The 27559-nt window shown below is 42.4% G+C and overlaps 2 protein-coding genes across 8 annotated transcripts in view; one reads left to right on the top strand and one right to left on the bottom strand.

The window, feature by feature from the left end:
- Positions 1–2964: 2964 nt before the first annotated feature.
- Positions 2965–8316, bottom strand: ing4 (inhibitor of growth family, member 4). Of its 4 annotated transcripts, none has more exons than XM_079879580.1 (9): positions 8244–8316; positions 7684–7755; positions 7159–7325; positions 6730–6859; positions 6522–6636; positions 5644–5679; positions 5369–5513; positions 4764–4825; positions 2965–4380 (listed from the first exon to the last, which is right to left on the bottom strand). In XM_079879580.1, exons 1-9 carry the CDS (start codon positions 8278–8280, stop codon positions 4341–4343), a joined length of 804 nt encoding a protein of 267 aa, XP_079735706.1. In that variant the 5' UTR covers positions 8281–8316; the 3' UTR covers positions 2965–4340. The 4 variants fall into 4 exon arrangements, with proteins under 4 accessions (XP_079735706.1, XP_079735707.1, XP_079735708.1 ...); XM_079879581.1 differs by having other exon boundaries at positions 6745–6859; XM_079879582.1 differs by lacking the exon at positions 5644–5679.
- A 14947-nt stretch (positions 8317–23263) lies between these two features.
- Positions 23264–27559, top strand: part of fam131ba (family with sequence similarity 131 member Ba) — a 31069-nt gene continuing 26773 nt past the window's right edge. For 3 of the 4 annotated variants that reach the window (XM_079879576.1, XM_079879574.1, XM_079879573.1), the window contains exon 1: positions 23286–23498. In XM_079879576.1, coding sequence (XP_079735702.1) covers positions 23471–23498 — 28 coding nt within the window. In that variant the 5' untranslated portion in view covers positions 23286–23470. Of the gene's footprint in view, positions 23499–27559 lie in introns of all 4 variants that reach the window. The other variant, XM_079879575.1, reaches the window with a different exon arrangement.

Here is a 27559-nt window from a genome sequence, read left to right as displayed (position 1 = left end):
GGGTATGAAATCTATGTTAAATATATATAAATCTATGATTTACAGCATGGTCTTGGGTATAATGTCTTTCTACGCAGTAAAAAAAAAAAGTTCTCCAAATATAATTTTAAAACAGAATACAACCAAAGCATATGTTTCACATGAATTATTAGTGACATAGCTCTATTCAACACTGTTTACAAAGTGTTTTACAGTTAAATAGAACAAGCAGGACTCAGAAAAGCGCAAATAGAGGACACCCTCATTATCATATCCATCTTGAGCATGACACACAATAATAAGTAAACTGAGTTTTATTTTTAACAGTTAATATATTTGGTGTGTTTGTCCATATATACGGCCTGTGTGAAAAATAACCACTGAAAAAAATTATCACAAAAAAAAAAAAAAAAAATTCACAGTAATCATTTGGGCAACTTAGTCAAATGGCATTAAATATGTAAACAGATGTTATACATATCTATTGGGGGCGCAGTTTACAGGTGGATCAGCCCTTACAAAGCGACAGCTGGTTATCCTTCTTAACCTCATTACACTCATCTTCGTGTAGAGAGAAGTAGGTCAGTAAATGAAAGAGCCCAAATAAGCTGCCAAAAGCCAGACTTTTTGCTCTTAGGACAAAATAATAAAACAAGTTCTTGTCTTAAGTGAGTTCTATGATCGAAAATTTAGTTCAGATACAGTGACTCACCAACATCACAGCTAGTCCTACACATAATGACATGCTGTGTAAAGTGATCTGGGAAGACATGATTGGAGATGAAGGGCTGATTACAGGCTTTTGCAGTTCCACTGGCAGCTCCATGATAATCGTGTTATCACATCAATGTCAAATATCAAGAAAATCAAGAGTCAGATTATAGTTAAGCAACCAATTAGAAGTTAAACATGTATAATCACTATAATAGGGAGTGAATAGCACTTGCTAATGGTATTGCGAGACAATAATGTCTGTTGGTTGACCAGAGTAATTATTCAAATATACAGTATGTGAAAAGAAAAAATGAGTTCAGTGATCAGTTGACTTAACTTAAAAAAGTGAGGAAACCTGTTGTCTTAAAATTATTAAACCATGCGTATGTGAAATTGTCAAGATCACATATCTTAATTTTTTCAATTATGCATGAATATTACTAAATAATTGTAACTTTTTTTTTTAAAGTTAAGTCAACTGATCACTTTTTACAGTGTTCCAGTCACTCCAGTATGACTCAGTGGATGTGATAGTCATCATTATATCATTAGTGTCACATGATCCTTCAGAAATAATTCTAATATGCTGATTTGATGCTCAAATATGATCAGTTACTTTTTTTGTGCTCAGTTATTAATGCTGGTTCTTATTATTAGTTATGTTTTTGATGTGTTATATTTTTGTGTAAACCTTGATAATTTTTTATTTAATGTCACTTTTGATAGATTTGAATACTTTAAAGATTTCTTTCTTTCTTCATTCTAGTATTTTTGATGATATAAATGCCTTGGTGAGCATAAAATACTTTTTTCAAAAATTATAATTAAAAAAAAAAATCTTTTGACCGATCTGTCTGTCTGTTAGCTGGAGCGCACATAGTCATAAATATTCTTCTGAAGAAAGTTCTTCCATAAATTGTAGCCAATACTGATTCCATTTGCACGTCATTTGTTATAGTCTCCACATATACTCATTGAGCTCTGGGATGACTTTGCCCAAAGTCTTGGCAGTCCCCGTGTGGGTTTGAATGATGTTCTGTCTGGCATCTTGCTCATCCCCACAGCTCAATAAATAAGAAATGCACTGTAGTTGTTTTTTTTTAATGTCCAGCACATTTCCTTACGGAAGATCAACGTGTCTAATATGCATGGAGCCAGTGAACGTTTTTAAAGACTTTCTGAAACCTACACCATTTTAACTGTGTACATGCAGAAATGATTTAATTCATCTAGTTCTAGTTAAAGTAATGGCCCATTTTTATGTGTAGCAGTTAATAACAATGCAATTCCCCTTGAGTGTCACTAGGCGGCAACAACAGCTAATGACGCTCTCTGCAGGCAGCCGCACCCTATTAAAGGTGCATTAGCTCTGTATTTCCAAATTTTGTATTATATTTGTTTTACTTTTAGCAGTATGTGTTAACAAAACGATTTACAATAAAGGTCTTAAGTCCATGGAGGCACTTTAGCAGCATCAGGACCAAAAGCAGCATTAGGGGAGCATCACTGCAGCATTGCACAACGTGGATCTCTTACAAGTGATAGGGTGCTTCTAGTGGTTTGTATGAGAACTGCAATGCAGTATTACACTATCGTGGACTTACCTTTACTGTGCAATGTCTCTAGAGATATTACAGAGGCTATGCCACCATATACTATATATGAATTAATATAAGAAATTAATACTTTTATTCAGAGAGAATGCATTAACTTGAACAAAAATGACACTGAACATTTATAATGTTGCAAAAAGATTTATGTTTAAAATAAATGCTGTTCTTTTATTAATCTATTTATTAAAGGATCTATGTATTCGGTTTCCACAAAAATGTTAAGCAGCACAACTGTTTTCAACATTGATAATAATAAGAAATGTTACTTGACACCAAATCAGTATATCAAAATGATTTCTGAAGGATCACGTGACGCTGAAGATTAGAGTAATTCAGCTTTGCCATCAGATGAATAAATTACATTTTAAAATATATTAAAATAGAAAACATATTTTCATGTCACAATATTAATGTTTTTGCTGTATTTTTCATCAAATAAATGCAGTCGTGAAACTTATTAAAAAAATTAAACAAACTTACCGACCCCAAACTTTTGAACTATAGTGTATATAATTTTTTTTTTATTATATTATATATTTAAATTATATTATTAAATACTGAGATTACTTGAAATATTTGACACTACGTTCATGACACTTTTCTGACCCTAACATTAAAAAAAAGCCAGAAAGAATGAAATAATGACCAAAAGACACAGTGACGCTTTCAGAATCAGGCATTGTTCATTCAGCATGGAAGACACCAGACCCATTATCTGACATTAGTACAGTACTCTAAAATATCGGGAACAATCAAATCACAAAGCAACATCACAAAGGCAATAAACACATGACACAAACCCTTCATCGTACACCAGACAATATAATCAATTAGAACCGGCAAAGCACACAGTGTAGCACCAGGTTTTGAAACTGTTTGCATTGTCTGACACACCTGTAATTGCTTTATTAAAACGACCAAATCTTACATACAAGTTGATATCAACACATTTGATTCTGACATCTCGCAAAAAGTATCATACTGCTTTAACAACGTCGACGCAACGACTGAGAACCATTGTAAGCTGTGCTGTGTACTTCACGCATTTAACCAAACCAAACACATCATCTTTAATATATTCATAAGCACCAAAATCCAGTCGCAAAGAACCCAGCTGCTTAACTCGCAGCAACACTAGAGTTAATTCATAGGTTACAAAAGAAAATGCATTTAATGACCAGGTGTTCAATTGAACATGACGTGCTGCGTTAATGCTTTTCAACAGTCTGGAATACGACCGAGTCAATACGTAGTGTGTGACCGTAAGCACCAAAAAAATGTCTGCATTGAAATCTACAGTTGTGGAATGGACCTGAAGAGAAGTGCAGGATTTGTGAATGTAAGACAAAGTCACAATAGTGGAAAGGCTCTGTACTGAGTGTGAGTGAAAATCAAGTTAAATGATCCCAGTGAGCAGCTTTTGTGTGTGTGTGTCATATAAACATGTCAGATCTGGTGAGGTACGTTGATATAACTCTTGCCCTTTTATGAATATTGAAATTAGAAAATAAGTTAGGTAAGGGATCGGTTTCAAGACCTGTTCCACTTTTTAAAAGGCAAAAACTGAGACTAGTAGGAAATGATCCCATATTAGAAACCATCTGAGAAGGATACTGACGGCAATTAACCGTCAAAAAGAACTGTGAGATCAAGTGTTGATACGCTCCCTGACTGTTTTGACTGCTGAGTTCATGTGTTTAAAATGAGCTTTATAAAAGACAATCTAAATAAACAAACCGCAAATATAAGAATATAAAATAATGCAGAACCAAAAACAAATCAAAAATACTCCATAACAAAAGTCATCTTCATTATTGAATACATAAATTAAAAACTACACCTCCTTCATCTTCACCCGTCATCCCTTCTTACTGTCTGGCTGAGAGAGGGATGTGAAGATGGAAAAGAGGATGACAAGCACCAGATTAAGCAATGAGTGGATCTATATTAGTGTCTATGGAGGGTCTTAAAAACACTTTCAACCCTTGCGTCTGCCTCTACCTCCCTCTCTGCGAATTCTTTTGTTTTGCATGTTCATTTTTTCTTCCGTTCCTGTGAACATCTTGGGCAGTACCTAATGAAGAAGAAAAATGAGGTAAATGTTGAAATATACAAATGTATTCACTAAAATAAAAGTTTATATAATATATGTATATATATATATATATATATATATATATATATATATATATATACACACACACACATACACATAAAATATGTATATATATAAATATCCACACATATATTAGGCTATATGAACACAAGCTTTTATTTTAGAATCGATTAATCATGATTAATTGATTTAACAGCATTAATATTCACTAAAACATTCACACGCTATTCAATATTGCTTTATTTTGTGAGTTACTTTAGACTAAAACGTCTATTTCTACACTGATGTACGGCAGCATTGAATTGCATCAGTTTCAAGGGCAAAATCACATGACTACTAACCATTTCCCCCTGGGCTTGGTGGTCAGACCCACACAGGCAAAGTGGAACCACTCGATAGAACACTAGAGAAAGAGAATAACACACATTTAACATTAGCATATTAACTGTGAATACAAATGTATAGGAATCGGCTGTAATATAACATTGCGATCAAGGAATGACGTTTCTAGTACACACTACAGGGCTCCAGACAAAAAAATATATATTAAGGAGCCATTGACCCCTAAAAGTAAAAAAAAAAAAAAAAAAAGTGCCAAATATTTTTTTCAAGTGGAACATAAGAATAAACGTGCTTTAATTTTTAAAAACTTTAATTTCAGTCATCTTGTCACGTTTGCCCTCCTTTTACAGCATCAGCTGGAAATAAGGATCACTTTAAGTGGGAACTGAATAGCTTTTCCAACTTGAGAACATGATAATATAATATAAAGATAAATATAAATATAGCTGCGAGCAGCGATTACGGGCCCAAGCCGGTGGCACCGCAACCCCGGAAATAAATATAATAAAATAAATATAGAATAAATATCTATATGTAAGCAATAAGGTAAGAGAGGCTGTGAGCGTGTTGGCCTCTGTCACAGTGCATGAGGAAGGAGACTCACGTCTGTATTGTCACAGCCAATCATCTCTCCGTATGAAACCTGGTGGCAGAGACAATAGGTGGGCTCGTTGGGGTCCACTGGCATGTCCAACACATCCGAGGGGTGCACGTTCCCAAAGTTCACAGCCGGGGTTGAAAACTCTGAGCTGGAATTTAAAAGGAACTAGTAAATCAGAGTTCCATTTTTTCCACTTCTAAGTCTTAATACAATTTTATTATTTTTCCCCCCTTTTATTGACAGAAACAGTTAGAAAGGCAAAAGTAAATGCTGCTTACCAGGCTGTAGGGCAAACCGCTAACGCTTTGGTATTTCTAAACATTAAAAATGTATTTCAAAACAACTTCTCAGATATTTATGTACATGTTGGGAGGCTCCAGCTCCCCTCTCTCCTTTGAAATCTATTCAACATCACAAACAGTCTACGACTTACAGTCTAAACTAATCTCTATTAAAAGATGAAAAGTAAAACTAAACTTATCCTGTCTGTGGCACATACACTACCATTCAAAGTTTGGGGTCTGTAAGATTTAAAAAAAATGTTTTTGAAAGAAGTCTCTTATGCTCACCAAGGCTGCATTTATTTGAAATACAAAAATGCAGTAAAAACAGTCATATTTTGTTGTTTGTAACATGTTTTAACTGTAACTGGTAATTTATTCCTGTGATGCAAAGCTGAGCTTTCAGTATCATTACTCCAGTCATTAGTGACACATGATCCTTCAGAAATAATTCTAATATGCTGATATGGTGCTCAAGAAACATTTCTTATTATCAATGTTGAAAACATTAATTGTGCAGCTTAATATTTTGATGGAAACAGTGATAAATTTTTTTTTTTCAGGATTCTTTGACAAATAAAAGTTTTAAAGAAGTGCATTTATTTGAAAAAGAAATCTGTTAAAGTTTTTACTGTCACTTTTGAACAATTTAACTGTCCTTGCTGAATAAAAGTATTAATTTCTTTCGAAAAACAGAACAAAACAAAACCTTTGAATGGTAGTATTTATGTACTAAGTGCACAAAGCAGAAGTATTTAATTACAAAGGCAAACCAGTTTAAAAAACAAATTCTGTTTGGCGTCACAAGTGGCACAAAAATGACACACTTTATCTATAAAAACAGAAATATCATAGAAAATGTGTGTGATTCTCACCCTTGCGTGAGTTTGACCTTCTTCTGTCCGCTCTTGGAGCTGCAATCATCATCAGAGTTCTTCACCTTTGACCTAGTGCGAGTCACCTCCTTCTTCTTGGGTCCTCGATGATCACCTTCAAACAATAAACCATCAGAAACACTGTTGATGTAGGAGATTCACATATGAGATATGCATGTGTCAGAACAGCACTAATAGACATAAGTACCTATGTTGCACTCACTCTTGTTGCCCTTGCTAGAGGTAGAGTCATAATCGGTGCTTTCTATCTGTTTCTCCTTGAGGTCAGCCTCAAAGCGAGCCAGGTCTGTATCCAACCTTCGGATATGCTTATCCACCTAAAAGCATAGAATAAATGAAGTGTGATGCACCATATGGAGTTATAAAGCAACTAAATGTACATTACAGATACATTTTACATTACTTTTAAAACTCACTATCATTGAAAAGTTTGGATCGATACCATTTTTTAAAAATGTTTTTGATAGCAGTCTCTTATGCTCACCAAGGCTGGTTTTATTTGATCAAAATATTGTGAAATATTATTATAATTTAAAATAACTTTTATAACATATTTTAAACAGAAATTTGCAGTAGTTATAACAGTTCATTAGCAATGAGCAAAATTCACACTAACCATCTCATAGGTTTGCATCGCAAGCTGAACCTTGTCATCTCCAAACTCCTTGCACTTCCCATAAGACTGCTGGATTTGTCTTAACAGCGAGAGCTTCTGTTCGGAGGACAATGTCCGAGCGTTAGCTGTGTATTCACGAGCCAGAGAATCAATCTGTCCTTTCAGATCTACAGAAAGAAGAAATGTAACTTTATTTTAAGATGCCCCTGTTACAGTGTAATTATAAAAAATAAGTACTACTGAGTAATATTAATTAACAACATGCATTTACTATACAATTAGGTTTGGTTTAGGGTTAGTTGCTTGAAATAATGCAATTTACTGTTATGCAATTATGTCATTTACTTTAAGTACTGTAATAAGTAGGCTACATGTAAGATGAGGAACGGACACTAAAATAACCACTTTAGAAGAGATTTACTATTCCACATAATAAGTCACGCAATATAAACATGTAATATTGATATAAAGATATATTCTATATTACTGTATTGATTTAGAGGCAGGTCTACAGTGTAGACTCACCCTCTGTCCTCTGGTCCAGATCTCGCATCAGCTGGAAGTTCCTCTGCAGTTCAAAGGGCAAATTCTCTATGCCTAAACAGATCAAGTGACATATGAATCTTCTACACAAATATCAAGCAATAAATAGGTCCATAAGGCTCAGCGCCTTTGCAAACCAGCACTACAGTAAACGATCTCCATCTGTACGAGTACAAGCGAACTCGATTGTGCTGAAACACTGCATTTAATGCTTGACACTGAGCTTTAATGTTCCCAGGTATTTATTTACATTATTTAAATGTTTTAACAGCAGTAACGTTGTCACATTTATCGGCACCGCACCCACCAAACAAATCTACAAAACCATCATTCACATCATAACACGGTTTAAATACCGTTAGCCCGTTAGCTTCAGAGCCCAATAACCGTACTGTCTTTATTAGCGCTGTTTTGTCTCGTTGCGCGATCGTTTTTTTTGTAAATTGTGTATGTATGTGAAACGTGCAGACATGCTGGACACTGTGAACACGGAAGATGTTTATTTATGGGGATGAATATCGAAACAAAGACAATAGTCTTACTGTCCAAATAGTGCTCTAGATACATTCCAGCCGCCATCTTGACATACACAAACAAAGGTTCTTCCGGTATTACCGGAAGTCCTCGGGAATCTGGGTAGGGGGGCTTGGGGCTAATGATTAGGGGGTGTCTGTTGTAGACCCCTTTCATCTACTTGAAAGTATGTTGAAACAGAATGATATAACTCCTCTTTGTATGTTCAGAGATATGTTCTATGGTAAGATACTAGAAATAAGTCACATTTTGCGTGAGACCTCATTTAGAATTTTTTTGAGGGTATGAGATAGTAGGCCTACCTTATTTTATAACCACAAATGGTCTCAACCCATTTATGAAAGGATGCTCTATATCATCCGAATATCAACATTTGTGAGATTCAGTCAGAGGCAGTGTTGGTAAGTTACTCAAAAAATGTAGGCTACAACCCCATTTCCAGAAAAGTTGGGACATTTTGTACAATGCAGTAAAATCTGAGATTTATTTGTCTATCTCTTTAACCTTTATTTAGGCTAACTGACAAAAGTACAAACAGAAAATTTCTAATGGTTTCACTGACCAACAAAATTGTATTTTGTATTATGTTTGCTTTTGCACCTGTCGCTGATGAAAGTCTGGATGGTCCCTTTCGTCTTTGGGACTGAGAACTTGATGTCTGTTCTTCCCAAATAAAAGTTGAAATGTGGACTCATCTGACCACAGCACACATTTCCACTGTCTTCTAGACCATCTGAGATGAGCTCGGGCCCAGAGAACATCTCGGCATTGAACTCTTGTATAGCTTTCTCCTTGCGGAACATAGATTCAAGTTGCATTTCTTGATGCAGTGGCAGACTGTGTAAAGTGACAATGGTTTTGCAAAGTACTCCTGAGCCCATGTTGCTGTATTTAACACAGTAGGAGGATGGTTTCTCATGTAATACCATCTGAGGGCTTGAAGGTCACGCACATTCAACAGAGGTCTCCTTGCCTACAGACTGAGATTTCTCTGGATTCTCAGAATCTTTTCACAGTATGGTGCTGTAGATGGTGAAAGACCTAAATTCTTTGCAATCTTGCATTGAGAAATGTGATTTTTGTATTGTTTAACAATTCTCTCATGAAATTTGGAAAATGACCCATCTTTGCTTTACGGAGATCTTCCGTTTATACCCAATCACAATATCCTCACCTATGACTAATTCACCTGCTATAATTGTGGACTGTTGTAAAACTGTTTTATACTCTTTTCACTTTTATTTTGCCTCTGTCCCAACTTTTTTGGAGTGTGTTGCAGCCATCAAATATACAAATTTGTTTATATTCTAAAAATAGAATGAAGTTGGTCAGTGAAAACATTGGAAATCTTTTCTTAGCACTTTTGTCAGTTAAATAAAGGTTCAAGAGAATGAACAAATTTAGTTTTTATTGCATTTTACAAAATGCCCCAACTTTTCTAAAAATGGGGTTGTAATTAATTTCTAGCTATTACATCTTCAACAGTGTAATTAGATTACGGTACTAATTACTTTATAAATCACATATCAACCTCGACCAGTTGAACAATACAAGGATAGACATGAAAATGCTCTTTTAATACGTTCAAATAAATAATATAAAATTACATAAATTACAATTTAAATTCTTCTTCTTCCTACTTAAAGTTATAAGGCTACATTAAAAACATACATTTTAACATGAGATGTTAAAATGTTAAATCCACTATTGTTTTATATAGAATTGTTCTATAGTATTTAATGCAATTACATCAAAAGTAACTGTAATTAAATTACAGAAAAATTACAAGTAATCCCTTATTTTACTTTTCCAAGGGTCTATTACATTATATTATATTGAATATGAAAGTTTTTTGTGTCTTTTTGTTTCTATATATATATAAGTGAAAAAATAAAATTAGACACTTGGAATAAGAATGCCCCGACCCCGAATTGAAGGCACCGAGTGGCATGTTGCTATTGTTATTATTGTTTTATCTAATATGTATTGTAATTCTTGTAATTTATTGCTATTCATTAAAATCTATAGTCTAGTTGAGTAAAATCAGCCAGTTTAAATGAATAGTGTTGCTATTATGATATATCTTCAACTAAAATATGGGCAATTAAATAAATATATTTTTATACCTGCCCATAAGAATACATTTACCTTTCAGATGAATCTCTTTTACTGCTGCTTTTTCTGTCATTATTCAATTATTCAGGCTAGGGGCCATCTCAAAAAATAAATAAAAAGAGAATTAAATTAGCAAAGTTTTCTATTTATTTCCCTTAATAACACATTGGCTGATGCATCATAATCATGCACAAGCTCAAATGTCTTATCTAAACATGTTACAATTTAAAAGTAATTCCACATTGTTGTTAAGGGGAGCATATTTCCTCATATTTCCCAACTGCAATACTGCAATATATATAGTTAAATAGTATCACATTGTATTGCCCCATAGGGCCAGATTGTTTTAGTGTTGTTCATGACTGTACCGGCATTAATCTAGTCTCTATTGGCCTTATAATAGCTTTTCCTGGCATGTAGTGTGTAGTTTTCACCAGTAGAGGGCAATAGTCAATAGTCTACGAACTGTTTATCAAGAGAACCTGGGGATTGAGCTCCAGGGAGTGTGGTTATATAGCCAGACTCTCCCAGTACAGTCATTATCCTAATAAACACATAACCGAAGTGAAGCTGACAGCAAGACTACAGTACAGCAGTTAAGATTTGAGATTGTGTTGTGCGGTATGGAGAGGATATTCAATCTCATTTAAGCAAGGGCTGGCACAATATGCCACCTCACAGGACTGCCAAAAGAACATAATTTCTGCTGCTTTTCCAACTGAGATGCATGTCTAAACAGGCTTCCTCTTTATTTTAAAATTGCTTGGCCTTGTATTCGCATATATATTCAAGACTTTGTCTGGTAAGCATGCCACAGTGAATCAGCTGTGCTGCTGAATCATTATTTTTTTAAATAGCAGTAGATGAACCGTAATTAAGATCTAGCGAGATTATCACTTGCAAAGTACAATTTAAAAGCCGTTATTTGCATGCTGATTTATTTTTGCTTTTTCTTTTCTTAAAGCACTTTACATTTTTAAAAGCACTTTTTTTTTTCAACCTAAGCAGGCGCAGAAGAAATGTCGGTTCAGATAAAGCAGATCACAAAGTTTCCTCTATCTGTGACTGGTATAATTTTGCCTTGCTCACACCCACATATCATATGAAGTATTAAGGGAAGACTCTGTTTAGCGGGTGTTGTCAGTGGTCTCCCTCAAGGAGAAATTACAGTGGCAATGCTAATAAGCATTTATGCTCCCTTGAGCAAATTAAGAAGGGAGAAGACAAGCACTCTTTCCTAGACAGAGTTATAATCGCAATGCCCCTGGCACTCATTTAGGGTAGCATGCCATCATATTATTTGAGTGACTTGATTTCCACCGTTATTACTTCTTGAGACTATCAGGGGACACAAAACATTGGTTACGCGAAATACTTTATATTGTGAATGTTTTTTCCCTCTTGAGTTGGCAAATCTACAAGTCGATCATGAGCTGAATTGTGAAATGTGCTGCTATGTATTTATATGTACAAGTATTCCAAACAACTCAAGTAGAAATAACATTGGTAGGTCAGATATTTTAAAATAATACTTTATAAACTGATGTTTAAAATTTGTTCACAGATTCAGCCATTTTACTCACATTGTTTATTATTTTATTATATTACACTCACTACCAGCCTATTTACTAGGTACACCTGTGCACTTGCTCGTTAACGCAACTCAATGCATTTAAGCAAGTAGAAATTGTCAAGACGATCTGCTGAAGTCAAACTGAGCATCAGAATGGAGACAGAAGGTGATTTAAGTGTCTTTGAACGCGGCACAGTTGTTGGTGCCAGGCGGGCCGGTCTGAGTATTTCAGAAACTGCTGATCAACTGGGATTTTCACACATTTTCAACCATCTCTAGAGAAAATTCCGAAAAAGAGAAAATCTCCAGTGAGCGGTATATCTGATGGCAAAAATGCCTGGTTGATGCCAGAGGTCAGAGGAGAATGACCAGTGATAGAAAGGCAACAGTAACTGTCGTTACAACCGAGATCTACAGAAGAGCATCTCTAAATGCACAATACATCGAACACTGATGCAGATGTGCTACAGCAGCAGAAGACCACACCAGGTGACACACCAAACTGAGGCTACAATTCACACAGACTCACCAAAATTGGACAAGAAGATTGGAAAAACGTTGCCTGGTCTGAAAAGTTTCGATTTCTCTTGTGACGTTCAAATGGTAGGGTCAGAATTTGGCGTAAACAACATAAAAGCATGGATCCATCCTGCCTTGTATCAACAGTTCAGGCTGCTGGTGGTGTAATGGTGTGGGGGATATTTTCTTGGCACACTTTGGGCCTCTTAGTACCAATTGAGCATCTTTTAAACCTGAGTGTTATTGCTGACCGTGTCCATCCCTTTATGACCACAGTGTACCCATCTTCTGATGGCTACTTCCAACAGGATAACGTGTCACAAAGCTCAAATCACCTCAAACTGTTTTTTTGAACATGACAATGAGTTCACTACACAAATGGCCTCAACAGTCACCAGATCTCAAACCAATAGAGCACCTTTGGAATGTGGAGGAACGGGAGATTCGCAGACGACAGTTCTGCAGCAACTGATTGATGCTATCATGTCAATATGGGCCAAAATCTCTAAGGAATGTTTCCAACACCTTGTTGAATCTTTGCCACGAAGAGTTAAGCCAGTTCTGAAGGCAAAAGTGGGCAGATAGATAGATAGATAGATAGATAGATAGATAGATAGATAGATAGATAGATAGATAGATAGATAAACAAACACTTTAGACAAACTAACCCTTTGAAGCAAACACATTTGTAGATTAAGTAAACTATAGAGCCCTTGCACAGGTACAAAGTGACAGGGCTGGGATCTCTGGGTGATTCACATTCTCCGTGGGTCAAAGAAATGTTCAGAGTGAATAAAACCCTGCTGAATTACTTTGGTCTAACATGGAGTTATTGATCGTGGCCAAGGGCAGTAGATCCGGGCCGGAGCCTGGCCCTCTGTCTGAATTATAGCTCTTTCAGCACAGCACAGGGCAGATGTACTCACACTGCAAATGTAAAGGGAAGAAATCGGATTTGCAGCGGCTGTTCTGCAGTTTGCTATGGGGATTGTTCAGAGCATTTTCCCCCATCATCATGCCTTCTATAGAACATTGAGAGGTCAGTACATGTTCAGTGTTATTTATAGTTATGCAATTAACATGACAGTATGTGGCAAGCATGTATTGTAGCCTAAAAGCATGGAACAACAATGTTAAGTTGACAGCATGCAACCTTAAATTTATATGGTGCATATAAGATGATTTGATACACAAACACACATAAAATAGGCAAGAAAGACATAGGAAGTCCCAGCCTCAAAGTGAATTTGATGTCAGTCACTGCTTTGAAAATGAGAGATAGGGTGGAGAAAGGGAGGGAGGGAGAATGAGAAAAGGATGACTCACCCTTTGAGAGAGCCTCCTGTAACTTCAGGCAAGCTGTTGGGCGCATAAATAAATGATGATATGGTGTCCCAATGTTGGTTTTGTGATGTCTGGATGAGCCTTCTCCCTCCCTCTTCCTCTCTATTTATCTCCCTCAGTGTCAGGTATACGCCTCCTTTTTTGAGTTAGGGAAAGTTGAGACATTGATTCGTGTAGAGTCATTTATATAGTACGACGTGTCGACACTTTGGGCTTCTGAATTTATGGAGCTGTTGGTATGTTGATGTGCTATCAATGGTGTTTTGACTGTCTGACGATTGCGTTGAGTAAGCTGACCTATGTTAAATCAACTTGCTAACAAGGTTTGTTGCGAAATAATTGTAGAGTTGACTACAATGTTTGATACAAGAAAAAAATCGTACTATTTAGGAAGAGAGAGGGGTAAGCTTTTGCGGTAATGAGGTAGAGGTAAAACCTTCTTTCCCTTTCGTCAGCAGGGAACTCCGACGCCTCGTCGGGGGAGTTCCCCTGACGAATTGGGATCACGCCAGGGATCCAACCACCTTCGAGAGAGTTAACAACGAGCCAATGAAAGAGAAACTGAATTGGCATGCAAAATTTGCATTCCGCATCCCGCCTACCAGCGCGGGTATAAAAGGCGGAAGTAAACATTGCATCATTGCTTATCGCCTCGGAGCCGAACAGATTGCTTTGTGCTGCTGTTTTCCGCCTGAGAAGTGAAGTTTTTTCAACGAGTCTCTTCGGGAAGAGTCCTCTCTGGTGCCGGTGTGACAGCCTCGTCAGTGATCGCCGCTTCTGCCAGCTGTGAAAAAAAAAAAAAAGCCGTTTTCACGGCTGGTATTTGAGTGCCCACACGGGCTTGCAGTTTCCCCGTGTGTGGCCGCGGTGGGTCCCTGAGTGCTTCGGCACTGAAAGAGAGGTTCTCTCTCTTTCCTAAAAGAGTTTTGGGCGACCTGCTTCTTTGTCTACGTGACAAAGATGTCATCTCGCCCGTGTGTTTCTGGATGCGGTAGACTTCTGTCTCAGGGTGATGGTCACAGACACTGCGTCTCGTGCTTGGGCTTAGCGCACGCAGAGGCAGCGTTTGTGAACGAGTCATGTTCTCATTGTGGGAACATGACTCTGGCGACGCTCCGCTCGAGACTTCGAATCCTTCAGCAGAAAATTGCTGAGGGTGTCCCTTCAGTCTACACCCGATCTAGTTCGTCGGCTGGTTCAGTTCAGCAGGCGACTACTTCGGCTGTGGCTGTTGGTGAGCGTATGAGGGTTACAGTGCGGACTACCTCGCCAGGTGAAAGATCCTCACGAGGCTCCCACTCCTCTGTAGCGCCGTTGCCATCGGTGCCCCCGTTGGAGCCACTGGTGCCGCCCCGTGCGGTTCCGGTTGTTTCCTTCGGGGCGCCACCTGAAGATGCGATGTCTATCGCTGCATCGGAGGGAGAGCGGTCATCCTCAGGTGACGACTCGGCGGGTCTACCCCCTTCGGGTGTGGTGGCTGCGGCCGAGCCGGATCCTGAGCTGGCCGCTATGCTTGCCCGGGCGGCCGCGAATGTCGGGCTCGTGTGGAACCCCCCACCGTGTCCCGAGCCTTCGCGGCTTGATGATTGGTGTATCGGGGCGGGTCGCGCTGGTTCTCAGCGTCCCGCTCCGGTCCCTTTCTTCCCGGAGGTGCATGAAGAGGTGACGAGGTCATGGATGGCACCCCTGACTGCCAGACATAGATCAACTCACCCCTCCTCCCTCACCACTTTGGATGGTGGAGCGGTTAAGGGATACGAGGGAATCCCCCCGGTGGAGCGGTCAGTAGCGATGCAGCTGTGTCCGAAAGCCGCTTCCACTTGGCGGGGTGCCCCTTCACTCCCCTCCCGCGCCTGTAGGTTCTCCTCTGGTCTAACCGAGAAGGCCTACACGGCGTGTGGAGAAGCCGCTTCCGCCCTGCATGCCATGGCGTTGCTTCAGGTCCACCAGGCCAAGGCGCTTCATGACATGCAGCAAGGTGGTCCCGACCCAGGGGTGCTGCAGGAGCTGCGTGTGGCGACGGACTTCGCCCTCCGGGCGACGAAAGTCACCGCACGTTCTCTGGGACGGGCGATGTCCACTTTGGTGGTCCAGGAGCGCCACCTCTGGCTTACCCTCGCGGATATGCGGGATTCAGAGAAATCCAGATTTCTGAATGCTCCCATATCCCGAGGGGGCCTTTTCGGCGACTCGGTGGGGGACTTCGCCCAAGAGTTCTCCGCCGCCCAAAAGCAGTCTGAGGCGCTTCGGCATGTCCTGCCCAGGAAACGGACTGCTGCTGGTCCGTCTCCTGTGGCCGAAGAACCTCGGGCTGCTCGTCGCCGAGGGCGCCCTCCTGCGGCCGCCTCTGCTCCTCCTTCTGGACAGCAGTCCAACTCCAGGAGGCGGGGCGCCGGTCGTAGGGGGGCTCCCCCGCCCGCTCAGCCGCCTCCACCCCCCAAGAAGGCGAAAGGAAAGAGGCGTTCCTGAGACGGGCGACCCAGAGGACCGAGGAACTGCTCTACGGGAGGGGGCCTCTGCTCCCCTCCTTCCCCCGGAGGAGGGCCGGGTGGAAAATCTTTTGTTTGTGTCTGTTTCTGTTCCGCCACCGACCACCCGGTCGGTGGTACCCACAATTTCAATAAAAGAGCAGTTTCTTCCTCCTCTGGGTCATTCACGGATGGGGCTGCTGAACAAGCAGTCTCGTCCGTTAGAGAGTGGGACGACAGTGTGCGCCACCCTCGGGTCTCGCCACTCTCAGTCCCCTCTCCCCAGCTCTCAGATAGCAGTGGCGCCACCTCGGTCACGCCACTCCTCTCTGTCGCTGGGCGGGAAGGCTCGGAGACCAGCAGCCGCCCGTGGGCCTCGCTCCTCGTCTCCTCCCCTTCCCTCGCCAGGCGACAGCCCGCAGCAGAACACTCTCGGGTCTTCTCTGCCGTCTGTCCCCCGGTGGAGGCAGGTAGGTGTTGTCCAATTACACACCCAGACCCCGCTCTCGGCCGCTACGATGCCACCAGAGCCGTGTCCCTGCCCTCCACCTCGCTGCCCCTCCGCGGGTACGCCGGTCGTGCGGGTGGGCTCGTTGCGGCGGTTTCTCGGAGCCTGGTTAGAGCTCCCGAGTCCGTCGCGCTGGCTCATCCGCACCATCCGGCTCGGCTATGCAATTCAGTTTGCACGCCGGCCTCCCAAGTTCAGGGGCATCCACTTCACCCGTGTGCGTCTAGTGGATGCTCCGGTCTTGCGGAAAGAGATCGACGTCCTGCTGGCGAAGGACGCGATCGAGCCGGTCCCTCCAGCCGATATGAGGTCAGGGTTTTACAGCCCTTACTTCATTGTACCCAAGAAAGGCGGTGGGTTACGGCCAATCCTGGATCTGCGAGTATTGAATCGGGCCCTGCACAAGCTCCCGTTCAAGATGCTCACACAGAAACGCATTTTCGAGTGCATCCGTCCCCAGGATTGGTTTGCAGCGATCGACCTGAAGGACGCGTACTTTCATGTCTCGATTCTTCCTCGACACAGACCATTTCTTCGGTTTGCTTTCGAGGGTCGAGCATATCAGTACAAGGTCCTACCCTTCGGGCTGGCCCTGTCGCCCCGTGTCTTCACGAAAGTCGCGGAGGCGGCCATTGTTCCCTTGAGAGAACAAGGCGTTCGCATTCTCAACTATCTCGACGACTGGCTCATTCTGGCTCACTCGCGAGATGTGTTGTGCGATCACAGGGACATGGTGTTCCGTCACCTCAGTCAGTTGGGGCTTCAGGTCAACTGGGAGAAGAGCAAACTCTGCCCCGTGCAGAGGATCTCTTATCTCGGTATGGAACTGGACTCAGTCGCTCAGACTGCGCGCCTCACAGAGGAGCGCGTCCAGTCAGTGCTCACCTGTCTCAAGTCCTTTCGAGGCAGGACAGCGGTCCCACTGAAACAGTTTCAGAGGCTCCTGGGGCATATGGCAGCCGCAGCCGCAGTAACGCCGCTCGGCTTGTTGCATATGAGACCGCTCCAGCACTGGCTTCACGACCGAGTCCCGAGGTGGGCGTGGCAGAGCGGCACGTTCCGGGTCAAAGTCACCCCGCACTGTCGCCAAACCTTCTCCCCTTGGTCGGATCCTGCATTTCTACGGGCCGGAGTGCCCCTAGTCCAGGTTTCCAGGCATGCTGTGGTGTTCACAGATGCTTCTGCCAAGGGTTGGGGGGCCACGTACAAAGGGCATGCAGTCTCGGGTCTGTGGACGGGGCCCCAGCTGCATTGGCACATCAATTGCCTAGAGTTGCAAGCAGTACGCTTGGCCTTGTGTCGCCTCAAGGGGTTTCTCAGACACAAGCATGTACTGGTCCGTACGGACAGCACTGCGACCGTTGCGTACATCAACCGACAAGGTGGTCTGCGCTCCCGTCGTATGTCGCGACTCGCCTCCCACCTCCTCCTATGGAGTCAGAAGCATCTGAGGTCGCTTCGTGCCATTCATGTCCCAGGGGAGTTCAATTATGTGGCCGACGAGCTTTCACGTCAGCCTCCCCTTCCGGGAGAGTGGCGACTCCATCCCCAGGCGGTCCAGCTGATTTGGCGAATCTTCGGAGCCGCACAGGTAGACCTGTTTGCCTCTCCGGACACGACCCATTGCCAGTGGTATTACTCCCTGACCGAGGGAACTCTCGGCACGGATGCCCTGGCACACAGCTGGCCCCGGGACTTACGCAAATATGCGTTCCCCCCAGTGAGCCTTCTTGCACAGACACTGTGCAAGGTCAGGGAGGACGAGGAGCAGGTCCTTTTGGTAGCCCCGTATTGGCCAACCCGGACTTGGTTCCCAGAACTCATGCTCCTCGCGACAGCCCCTCCTTGGCCGATTCCTCTGAGGAACGACCTTCTTTCTCAGAGACGGGGCACTCTATGGCACCCGCGTCCAGACCTCTGGAAACTCCATGTCTGGTCCCTGGACGGGACGCGGAGGTTCTAGATGGCCTGCCACAGGCAGTGGTAGATACCATCTCTTCAGCTAGAGCCCCCTCTACGAGGCGCCTCTATGCTCTGAAGTGGAACCTGTTCGTCGGCTGGTGTTCTTCCCACGGGGAGAACCCACGAACTTGCCCGATCAGAGTCGTGCTCTCCTTCCTACAACAAGGGTTGGAGCGAAGGCTGTCTCCCTCCACCCTTAAAGTGTATGCTGCCGCAATAGCCGCATATCACGATGTAGTTGAAGGTAAGTCCGTGGGGAAGCACGACCTGGTCATCAGATTCCTCAAGGGTGCTAGGAGGCTAAATCCACCTCGCAACTTGCACCCTGTACCCTCTTGGGACTTAACTCTGGTGCTTAAGGCACTTCAAAGTCCTCCTTTTGAGCCTTTGCTGTCAGTCGAGCTTAATATCCTGTCCATTAAGACAGCGCTCCTGTTAGCATTGGCTTCCTTCAAGAGGGTAGGGGATCTGCAGGCATTTTCGGTCGACGAATCGTGCCTAGAGTTCGGGCCTGGCCTTTCTCAGGTCATATTGAGACCCAGGCTCGGATATGTGCCCAAGGTTCCTACCACTCCCTTCGCGGACCAGGTAGTGAACCTGCAAGCGCTGCCCCAGGAGGAGGCAGACCCAGCCCTAGCTTTTCTCTGTCCCGTCCGGGCCCTCCGGGTTTATATAGACAGAACGCAAAGCTTTAGGACCTCAGATCAGCTCTTTGTTTGTTACGGAGGCCAGCAGAAGGGGAAGGCTGTCTCCAAGCAGAGGTTAGCCCACTGGCTAGTGGATGCTATCACCAGGGCTTATGAGTCCCAGGGTGAGCCCTGCCCACCTAGGTTGCGGGCTCACTCCACTAGGAGTGTTGCCGCTTCCTGGGCTCTGGCACAAGGCGCCTCGCTAACAGACATTTGTAGAGCTGCGGGCTGGGCGACACCGAACACGTTCGCTAGGTTTTATAGCCTACGTGTGGAACCGGTTTCCTCCCGAGTACTCGCTACGGCCAGTAACTAGAGGGAATAGGTGTGTCGGCTTGCGACGCCATTCCGTGAGCGGATACGTGCGTCTTTGTGCTCCGTTGGTTACCCAACAAACGGCTAACCTCGTGAGTTCCTCCATCACCCCTCCGGTGCCAGGCGTTGCGGACCGCCCGGCACCAGGTCTGCTACCTTCAGTAAGGAGTTGCTAGTAGACTGGGTGTTCTTTCCAGTGGTCCCTGCGGCGACCCATGATTGCCACGTGCAGTTCAGCCGTGTCTTCCCCTTGACAGACTCATTCTGTCGTCCCTGTTGAGTACGCTCCTCACTCCTCTGGACTGGGACTACCTTCAAGGACTGCCATATGTTTCACTACCCTACGTGGTTAGTACATGTGTGTATATGAGGGCCTTCCTCTAGGCTGCCTCAGCTTCCGCAGCGTTCCTTCCCCCCTATTATATCCTTGGGGTCGGGCACGCTTTCCCAGTGTTATCCAATATCCACTGATTGGGTCTTGCGGAACAGCAGTGTGATTCCCTAGCTAGCTCCCGCAAAATTTTCTGGAAACTGCTGCAGGGTAGCTTAGCTGGGCGCTGGAAGGGGCCAGCACTATGGCGTTTTGGTAGGGATCCCAATTCGTCAGGGGAACTCCCCCGACGAGGCGTCGGAGTTCCCTGCTGACGAAAGGGAACGTCTCGGTTACGTATGGTAACCCTCGTTCCCTGAGTCCAGGGAACGGAGACGCCTCGTCCCGTCGCCATACTGCTGTACCTTCGCGGAGGACTGGACACTGTTCGGCTCCTCAGCGAGAAGCAATGATGCAATGTTTACTTCCGCCTTTTATACCCGCGCTGGTAGGCGGGATGCGGAATGCAAATTTTGCATGCCAATTCAGTTTCTCTTTCATTGGCTCGTTGTTAACTCTCTCGAAGGTGGTTGGATCCCTGGCGTGATCCCAATTCGTCAGGGGAACTCCCCCGACGAGGCGTCTCCGTTCCCTGGACTCAGGGAACGAGGGTTACCATACGTAACCGAGACGTTCTCTTTTTACATGTTTTAAAAAAAAAAAAAAAAAATTTCTGTCACGTTTTGGGTTTGTTTTTGTGTCATGTCTGTGTTTCTAGGTTAGCTTTCCAGTTATTTAGTCATTCCAGTTAATTAGTTCAGTTCTCCTCTGTTCCCTGCCTGTTTGTCACTATGGTTTCTGATTGATTTGAGTATTATGTTAATTATCTCGTTAGCTCCTTTGTTTGCCTGTGCATTTAAGCCCTCAGTTCCAGCCTGATTTATTTTGAGTATCTCCTTCGTCTTGAGCTTCATTATAGCTACTGACCGTGACACTGTGTTGGCAAAGCGAAATTTTCAGCAGCCATTAAGTCCTAAGTATACCAATTTTGTCCAAGCACTGACTGTGTGACGTAATTTTCATTATCAGGAGGGTCTGCGGATGTCTGCAAAACACTATCTGTAAAATTGCATACTTCCCTATGATATAGTAGGCAAAAAACAGTGTAACAAAAGAAGTATGCCCGAATTAACAAGTACTCATAAGAGTTGGCAAAAAGTACCCAAATGACCTACTACTTCCAGCGAGATTCTTAAGTGCGCATCCGATGGACACTTTACCATCCCATGAGGTCACGGGAGAGGATTTGCGAATGGCGGTGAAGTGTCGCAACTGACTCTGGTATGTCAACAGAATAAGTAATTACTCAAAATAAGTATCTACTCAAGAGAGTATGGGTTCTTCTCATTTCTTATTTCTGCTCACGTCTTATCTCCACCCCCTTAGGATGCGATAGGACACACCTGTATATCCTCGCTCATGAGTTCATTAGGAAGCTTCCTCACACCTCTTTCCTCACAAGTCCAATTAGAGAATTGAGATGTCCTTCAAGATGGCTGAATTCAATCGGTTTCTGGGTCACGGGCTGTAGGACGGAAGAGCGAGGAAATGAGGAAGCATTAATTAGAGTATTGAGAAGCACCTTATGCAATTATGGACGCAGCCTTTGTGTCCACGAGGACGGTGCGTGTACAACAAGTGACTTGAGCGCTTGAAAAATAGATAGCAAATGCGTCTTTCCACGTTCACGGCCAAAAGAGTATACTTTGACGGAGCGGAACATGAAATGTACCTGGGCCTTTACACTATCAGTGTCACATGATCCTTCAAAAATAATTCTAATATGCTGATTTTGATGCTCAAGAAACACTTATTATAATTATCAATGTTGAAACCAGTGCTGCTTTTCAGGATTCTTTAATGAACTTGAAGGTTCAAAAGAACAGCATTCATATGAAACAGAAATATATGTAACAATGTAAATGTCTTTACTGGCACTTGATCAATTTATTGCGTTCTTGCTGAATAAAAGTTTCCAAATAACTAAATGTAAATAAATATATGGTCACGTGGCAAAAAGTCGGCTTACTCTGCTCTGTCCCTATACAGAAAAAAAAAAGTGTCTGTGTTTTAAAGTGTAAGTTTATGAGGATAAACAAAATGCCCGCAATTAAAAGTTTATCTTATATTGTGGATTTGATTTAAAACATAACACCAAGTGAAAAACGAAATGCTTAGATAATTGTAGTACATTTCATAACACATTTGCAAAGCGAAAAGCAGTCAACCTCGGCATCTGTCGGGACAGCTCCCTGTAATATTACCACACGCACACATATTTCATCCGTTCTTTTACTCTTCCCATTCCTGTCATCCCTTCTTTCCTCTCCTCATCACTCTTGCTCCCTCTCTCTCTCCTCCTGAATACTAATTCAAGCTGCACAGCCTCATGCTCCTTAATATGAGTCAAAGCACACCTCCTGGGTTAGCCCTCTCCATTCCTCTTCAAAGCTTCTTCTTCCGGCAGTGCTGGCTGAATGCAGTGACAGAATTAGTTTTAGAAAAAAAGAAGGAAAAGGAAGGAACCTTGCTTGCTTGAGGCAGGGAGAGTGCGCATGTACAGTCTGGACAGCGTGTGTGCCTGTGTGTGGGTATATTCAAGGTTATGGAAATCTACGGACACACTGGACATGACAAGCGATCATGATGAACCGTTTTTATATAGATGTACGAAACTCTTCGATTTGAGTGTGAGAAAGGATGCAAAGAGGGAGTCTGAGGTATCACGAGGGATAAATAGATGGTTGTGTATGCTTTTGGAGAGTGCAAGCGCAACAGGAAAAAATGGAGCAAGGGAGGGGCGGCAAGAGTTGGGTGGGGAGACAGATGCACCGCATTGTCAAACGATAATGGAGAGAACACCAAAGAAAAGAGATGCCCCACACGATTAGCCAAGATATTGATCCTCTCAGTCCTGGAACTCCAGGGAATTGCATGCAACTTCTGACCAGCGCTCTTTCCTCTTGTTGTCATTGACATTTCTCAATGTCACTGTCAGCTGTTTGATACTTCAAACATTTGTATTGATTACAAAGGGATTTAAGGGAACATAAGTGGCCGGCGAGAGATTTCACAGCAATCTCTCCTGTTTCACAGACACACTGACTTAGTGACTGACTAACTCTGATATCTCGTCTCACCAGAGAGTATTGAGGGGGTTGCAGTGAGCCAAGGAGAGAGGGAGGGTGGATGACGGCGAGAGCGTGTTGGAGGCACACACACACACACTCGCTCTCGCATACAGCCTTACAGAGACAGGAGGGGAGAGTCAGAGACGTGGAGAAGAAGAGGAGTGAGAGAGAGAAGGAGAGAATGTCTGCTGAGAGGGTGGCTCTCGTTCCTTGTTCACAAACCGGCCCTCGCTGAGACACCATGGGCTGTATCGGATCCCGCACCATCAGTAAGACCCTCTCCGTTTTGCTAGCCTTTCTTTTCCAGGTTGAAAGGAGACCAGCCAGGGGTAGAGGAGCGATAGGCAACGCTCCGCTCGCAAGCATCCCCCTTCACGGGGAAAACGTGTGTGTTTCTATGGAAACCTTTTGGTTAAAGGCCATTTGTCCTCCAGGCTTTGACAGTGATTCGGCACGCTGCTCGTGGGAAGCCGGGATGTCTGCTTTTGAGAGCCGTTAGTGCGTCTGGAATTGATATCCGTATGTGTCCGTCTGCATGCGGTAGGTGCCATTCACCCGGCGGTTTTAAAGATCTGAAGTGGAATTTTTGGAGCGAATGGTTGCATTCGATGCATATCCAGAACGTACGGTCTCAAAGACTCGCCACATTTGACACCGTGCTAAGGTCACGTCAGGAGCTGTTTGTGTGAAAATAGCAGCAGTTCACAGGTTTGAGCGCGTACGCTCGTGCGTTGCTCAAAGAGGTTAACTGAAGAGGGTGTTTTTCAGGATCAGAGGTGCAGGGTCCATGCGCTCACGAGCAAAAAGCGCTCAGGTGTGACGTGGAGCTGGATGCGCCTCACATGTAGGTCAAATTCTGCAAAGTCAATGGGCACCTGTTCCCGCCAAATGGGTACGCTTTAACACAGTCGTCGATGACAAATTGCAGGTGTTTTGGTGCGATTAATATTCTGTTGTAACCGTGAGACGGCAGGCAGGCAGACAGAGAGAGGACACAGAATTGTTCCTCTTAAACGTGTTTTATGATGTTGTACGCCCATTAAGACGAGGGCGCAGTATCAAAACAAACACAGGCAGCTGATGGAGTGATAAAAAAAGAAATGCCGCTGTATTTGACCTTTGATTGTCATTGAGCTGTGATGTCACAGGAACACGGAGTCTAGGTTTCTTTCACATAAAAAGCTATTGCAGAAAGTGTCAGAGCGGGACATATTGGGTAATTAGGGAAGCCCGTATTTATATCCTCCTGAGAGAGCTAAATTTAATCACCTCTTATAGAAATGCTTATTTTTTAGACTAAAAATTCTTGCATCTTCAAGTTGTGGCACTGAATTTAGCTGGCTATCTGTTATGTGCTCTGGGGAGGAGCGTGGATGGCATATTTAGTGTGTTTGGCTATAAATAGTGTCTACTTTACAGTGACCGAAAAGGAGAGGAGAGAGGACAAGATGCATGCTAAATAATATGGGTCAAGTGCCTGATATGGGCCTGTGGTTGTTCACCCCCTTATTTTGAGTGAGGCAAACACTTTTCATGTAAGCTGAGGAAATTTATGTGCTGTCGACATGTTGCACTGACACTTTTAATGGCTCAACCAAGGCCCTGTTATCGATTTTTTTTTGTTATTCTTGACTTCATGAGCTCACAATGCAAATTGTTGCTATAGCCAGAAATAGAAACATTCTTAGTCTACAATGATCATCACAAATCCTTTAGAGATTCAGTGCTAACAGTAACATGCATTGCATATATTACTTGCAAACCTTTTTGTCAGGTTTGGATTTTTTAATTGGAGTCCTTTGTAGAAGCACTTACACAGCTATTGTTCCTCTCACAATATTGTGTAATGAATCAAGCACAGCCTTTAAAGGGCACTACCGAAATACCTGAATCTGGTGACAGACTGTAAAGGGCAATTGCAATACTAATCAAAATATTAAACTAAAATGCCCTCTTGCACCTTTCGGTAAACAAGCATGAAATAACACTTCACAGGTTTTCCTCATTAAAGTTATGTTACTGTCAAACATATTCACTGTGAATTTGCTATAATTATACGCTTCTGTACTTGAGCAGTGAGGGTCAGTATTAAGTATTAACATATTATCATGAATTAAGATAGTATACATTTTTAATTTTTTATGACAGGTAAGGATAAGACTTAATTTTTTTAATTAAGATAATTCTTTTATAGTTTTTATAGACTTGAATGTATAAAACTCTTTCATGGTGATGGTCTTTATATTCCACAAAACAAACATCTTTATATGAAACATATGATATTATGTTATATTTACTTTTATGAAACGGTTAGTTCCAGTCCTTGATTCTGATTCACGATAAAACACGGCTATGACCGCTTCACCCAATGGTTATGTATCACTACCCCTAACAATTGATATCGTTCATTGAAGCTTATAAAGTAGATTGTGAGAGATCGAGTAAGTGAGTGTACCTGCATTTACAGTAGATATAGCATTTTCCTCACAGGTCAGTCCTTTATTCGTAATAAAAAATCAGTTTGAATGTCCGCTGTGATATTTTGTCCTTTTAACAGTTAACTTAAGGGGTTTAAGTTGCGTCTAGCTTCACCGTGTTCACAAGAAGATTCAGTCCAATGTCTTTCTCTACTGACCACTGACTGACTCACTCATAAAGACAGTCTTTGTTGCCATCTAATGGCGATTGTAACTTCTGTTGCTGTTCACAGCCAGGGACTATTTTTTTTCCAGCGGAAGGAAGGCTTTTAGTGATTTTACCTCATGAAAGTTGTATTGATACATATTTTATGCCTTTAATATTTGTATTGTGTGGTAACGTTAACCGTTTTATAAAAGCAATAAGGTAACTTACTCAAGGCTTCGCGTCTTTTTTACAGTCTCTCTCTGGTCATGCCTAACAACGCCCTTCAGCCATGGCTTATTCACAATACCGCACAGCCTCTCTCGTACCTTATTGCTGCCATCAAATATATAGTTAGCAGTCAGAATTAGTTGCCGTTACTATACAAAAATATTTTATTTATATATAATATAAAAGTATTCCAGAGCAGTGTAAAAGTATTGTTGTTGTAGCCGAATGATGAATGATCTGACCCAAGTAGTTCCGTCCCAAATAGGTGTCTCAGGGCCAGGGGTGGGTATAAAAAAGGCAAGTTGAGAAGTGTGTGTTGGCAAGCTTGAAAGTGAAATCACACACTTCTGTGTAATAAAATAGTTCTGTAAAAAAAGAAAAAACAACATTTTCTCACTTTTTTTTTGTCCCTGTCTACTGACTTTGTAGTGTTCTGGTTTACTATTGAAATTTGTGACATATCTTATATTGTTGACTCTTTTATGCTTGGGTTTGTCGAAGTCGCTTTGGATAAAAGCATCTGCTAAGTTAATAAATATACATATAGATTGGTAAAATGTCGCATGTATTTGTTTGTCACAGGACTGTGAGTGAGAAACATTGTGTGGGTGTGTTTAGGAGGGCATCAGGTGGATGGCTCAGTTCTTGGCACTAATGTCGATGTTTGCACTGGTTCGCTCTCTGTACGTGTTTGTTCTGTTCTGAGCTATTGCGTTACTCAGGGATACCTCTTTGTATTGATTTCATTTCAAGCTCTGAAAGAGGGTCAGACAAGCTGACATACAGATGGTCTCTCTCTGTCTCTTTCACACACACTCAATCTAATGCTTGTGAGTGTGAGTGTGAGTGTGTGTGTGTGTGTGTGTGTGTGTGTGTGTGTGTGTGTGTGTGTGTGTGTGTGTGTGCTGTTTGCATGTGATTGCATGATCCAGCTTGTGTGGTGACAGACACGGTCCAAGGTGACTGGCTCAGTATGATTGAAAGGTTTAGGAGGAATCACAGAGAGAGAGAGAGAGAGAGAGAGAGAGAGAGAGAGAGAGAGAGAGAGAGAGAGAGAGAGAGAGAGAGACCTCAAATAATTAGTCAGATGAGTAAAGGGAGAGAGGAAGACAGAGAAAGAGGGTGATTGAGGTAGGCACAGGAAGTGACAGACAGGAAGTTCTTAAATGTCTTATAGTGTGAATTTATACCTCTTATCACTTTGGTAACACTTCAGAATACTGTTCTGTCATTAATGCATAACCTAACAGGAACAAACGAGTAATGAGAAATTACTAATTATTTGGAACAGTATTCTAAAGTGAAAAGCATGATAACTCCTAGTATAACCTAGTAATGACTGAAGTGATTGTAAGCTTTTGAAGTTTTTGTAAGGTATGATATGATATGAAGATATGACTCAAGTGTTACCACATCCTTCTAGTCATTTGGAACAGTATTCTAAAGTGAACATCATGGTAACAAGTGTTGGTTACTC

This window comes from Squalius cephalus, assembly GCF_949319135.1.
Source record: "Squalius cephalus genome assembly, chromosome: 8".
Lineage (NCBI taxonomy): Eukaryota > Metazoa > Chordata > Actinopteri > Cypriniformes > Leuciscidae > Squalius > Squalius cephalus.
This window is presented reverse-complemented; position numbering and strand designations above follow the sequence as displayed.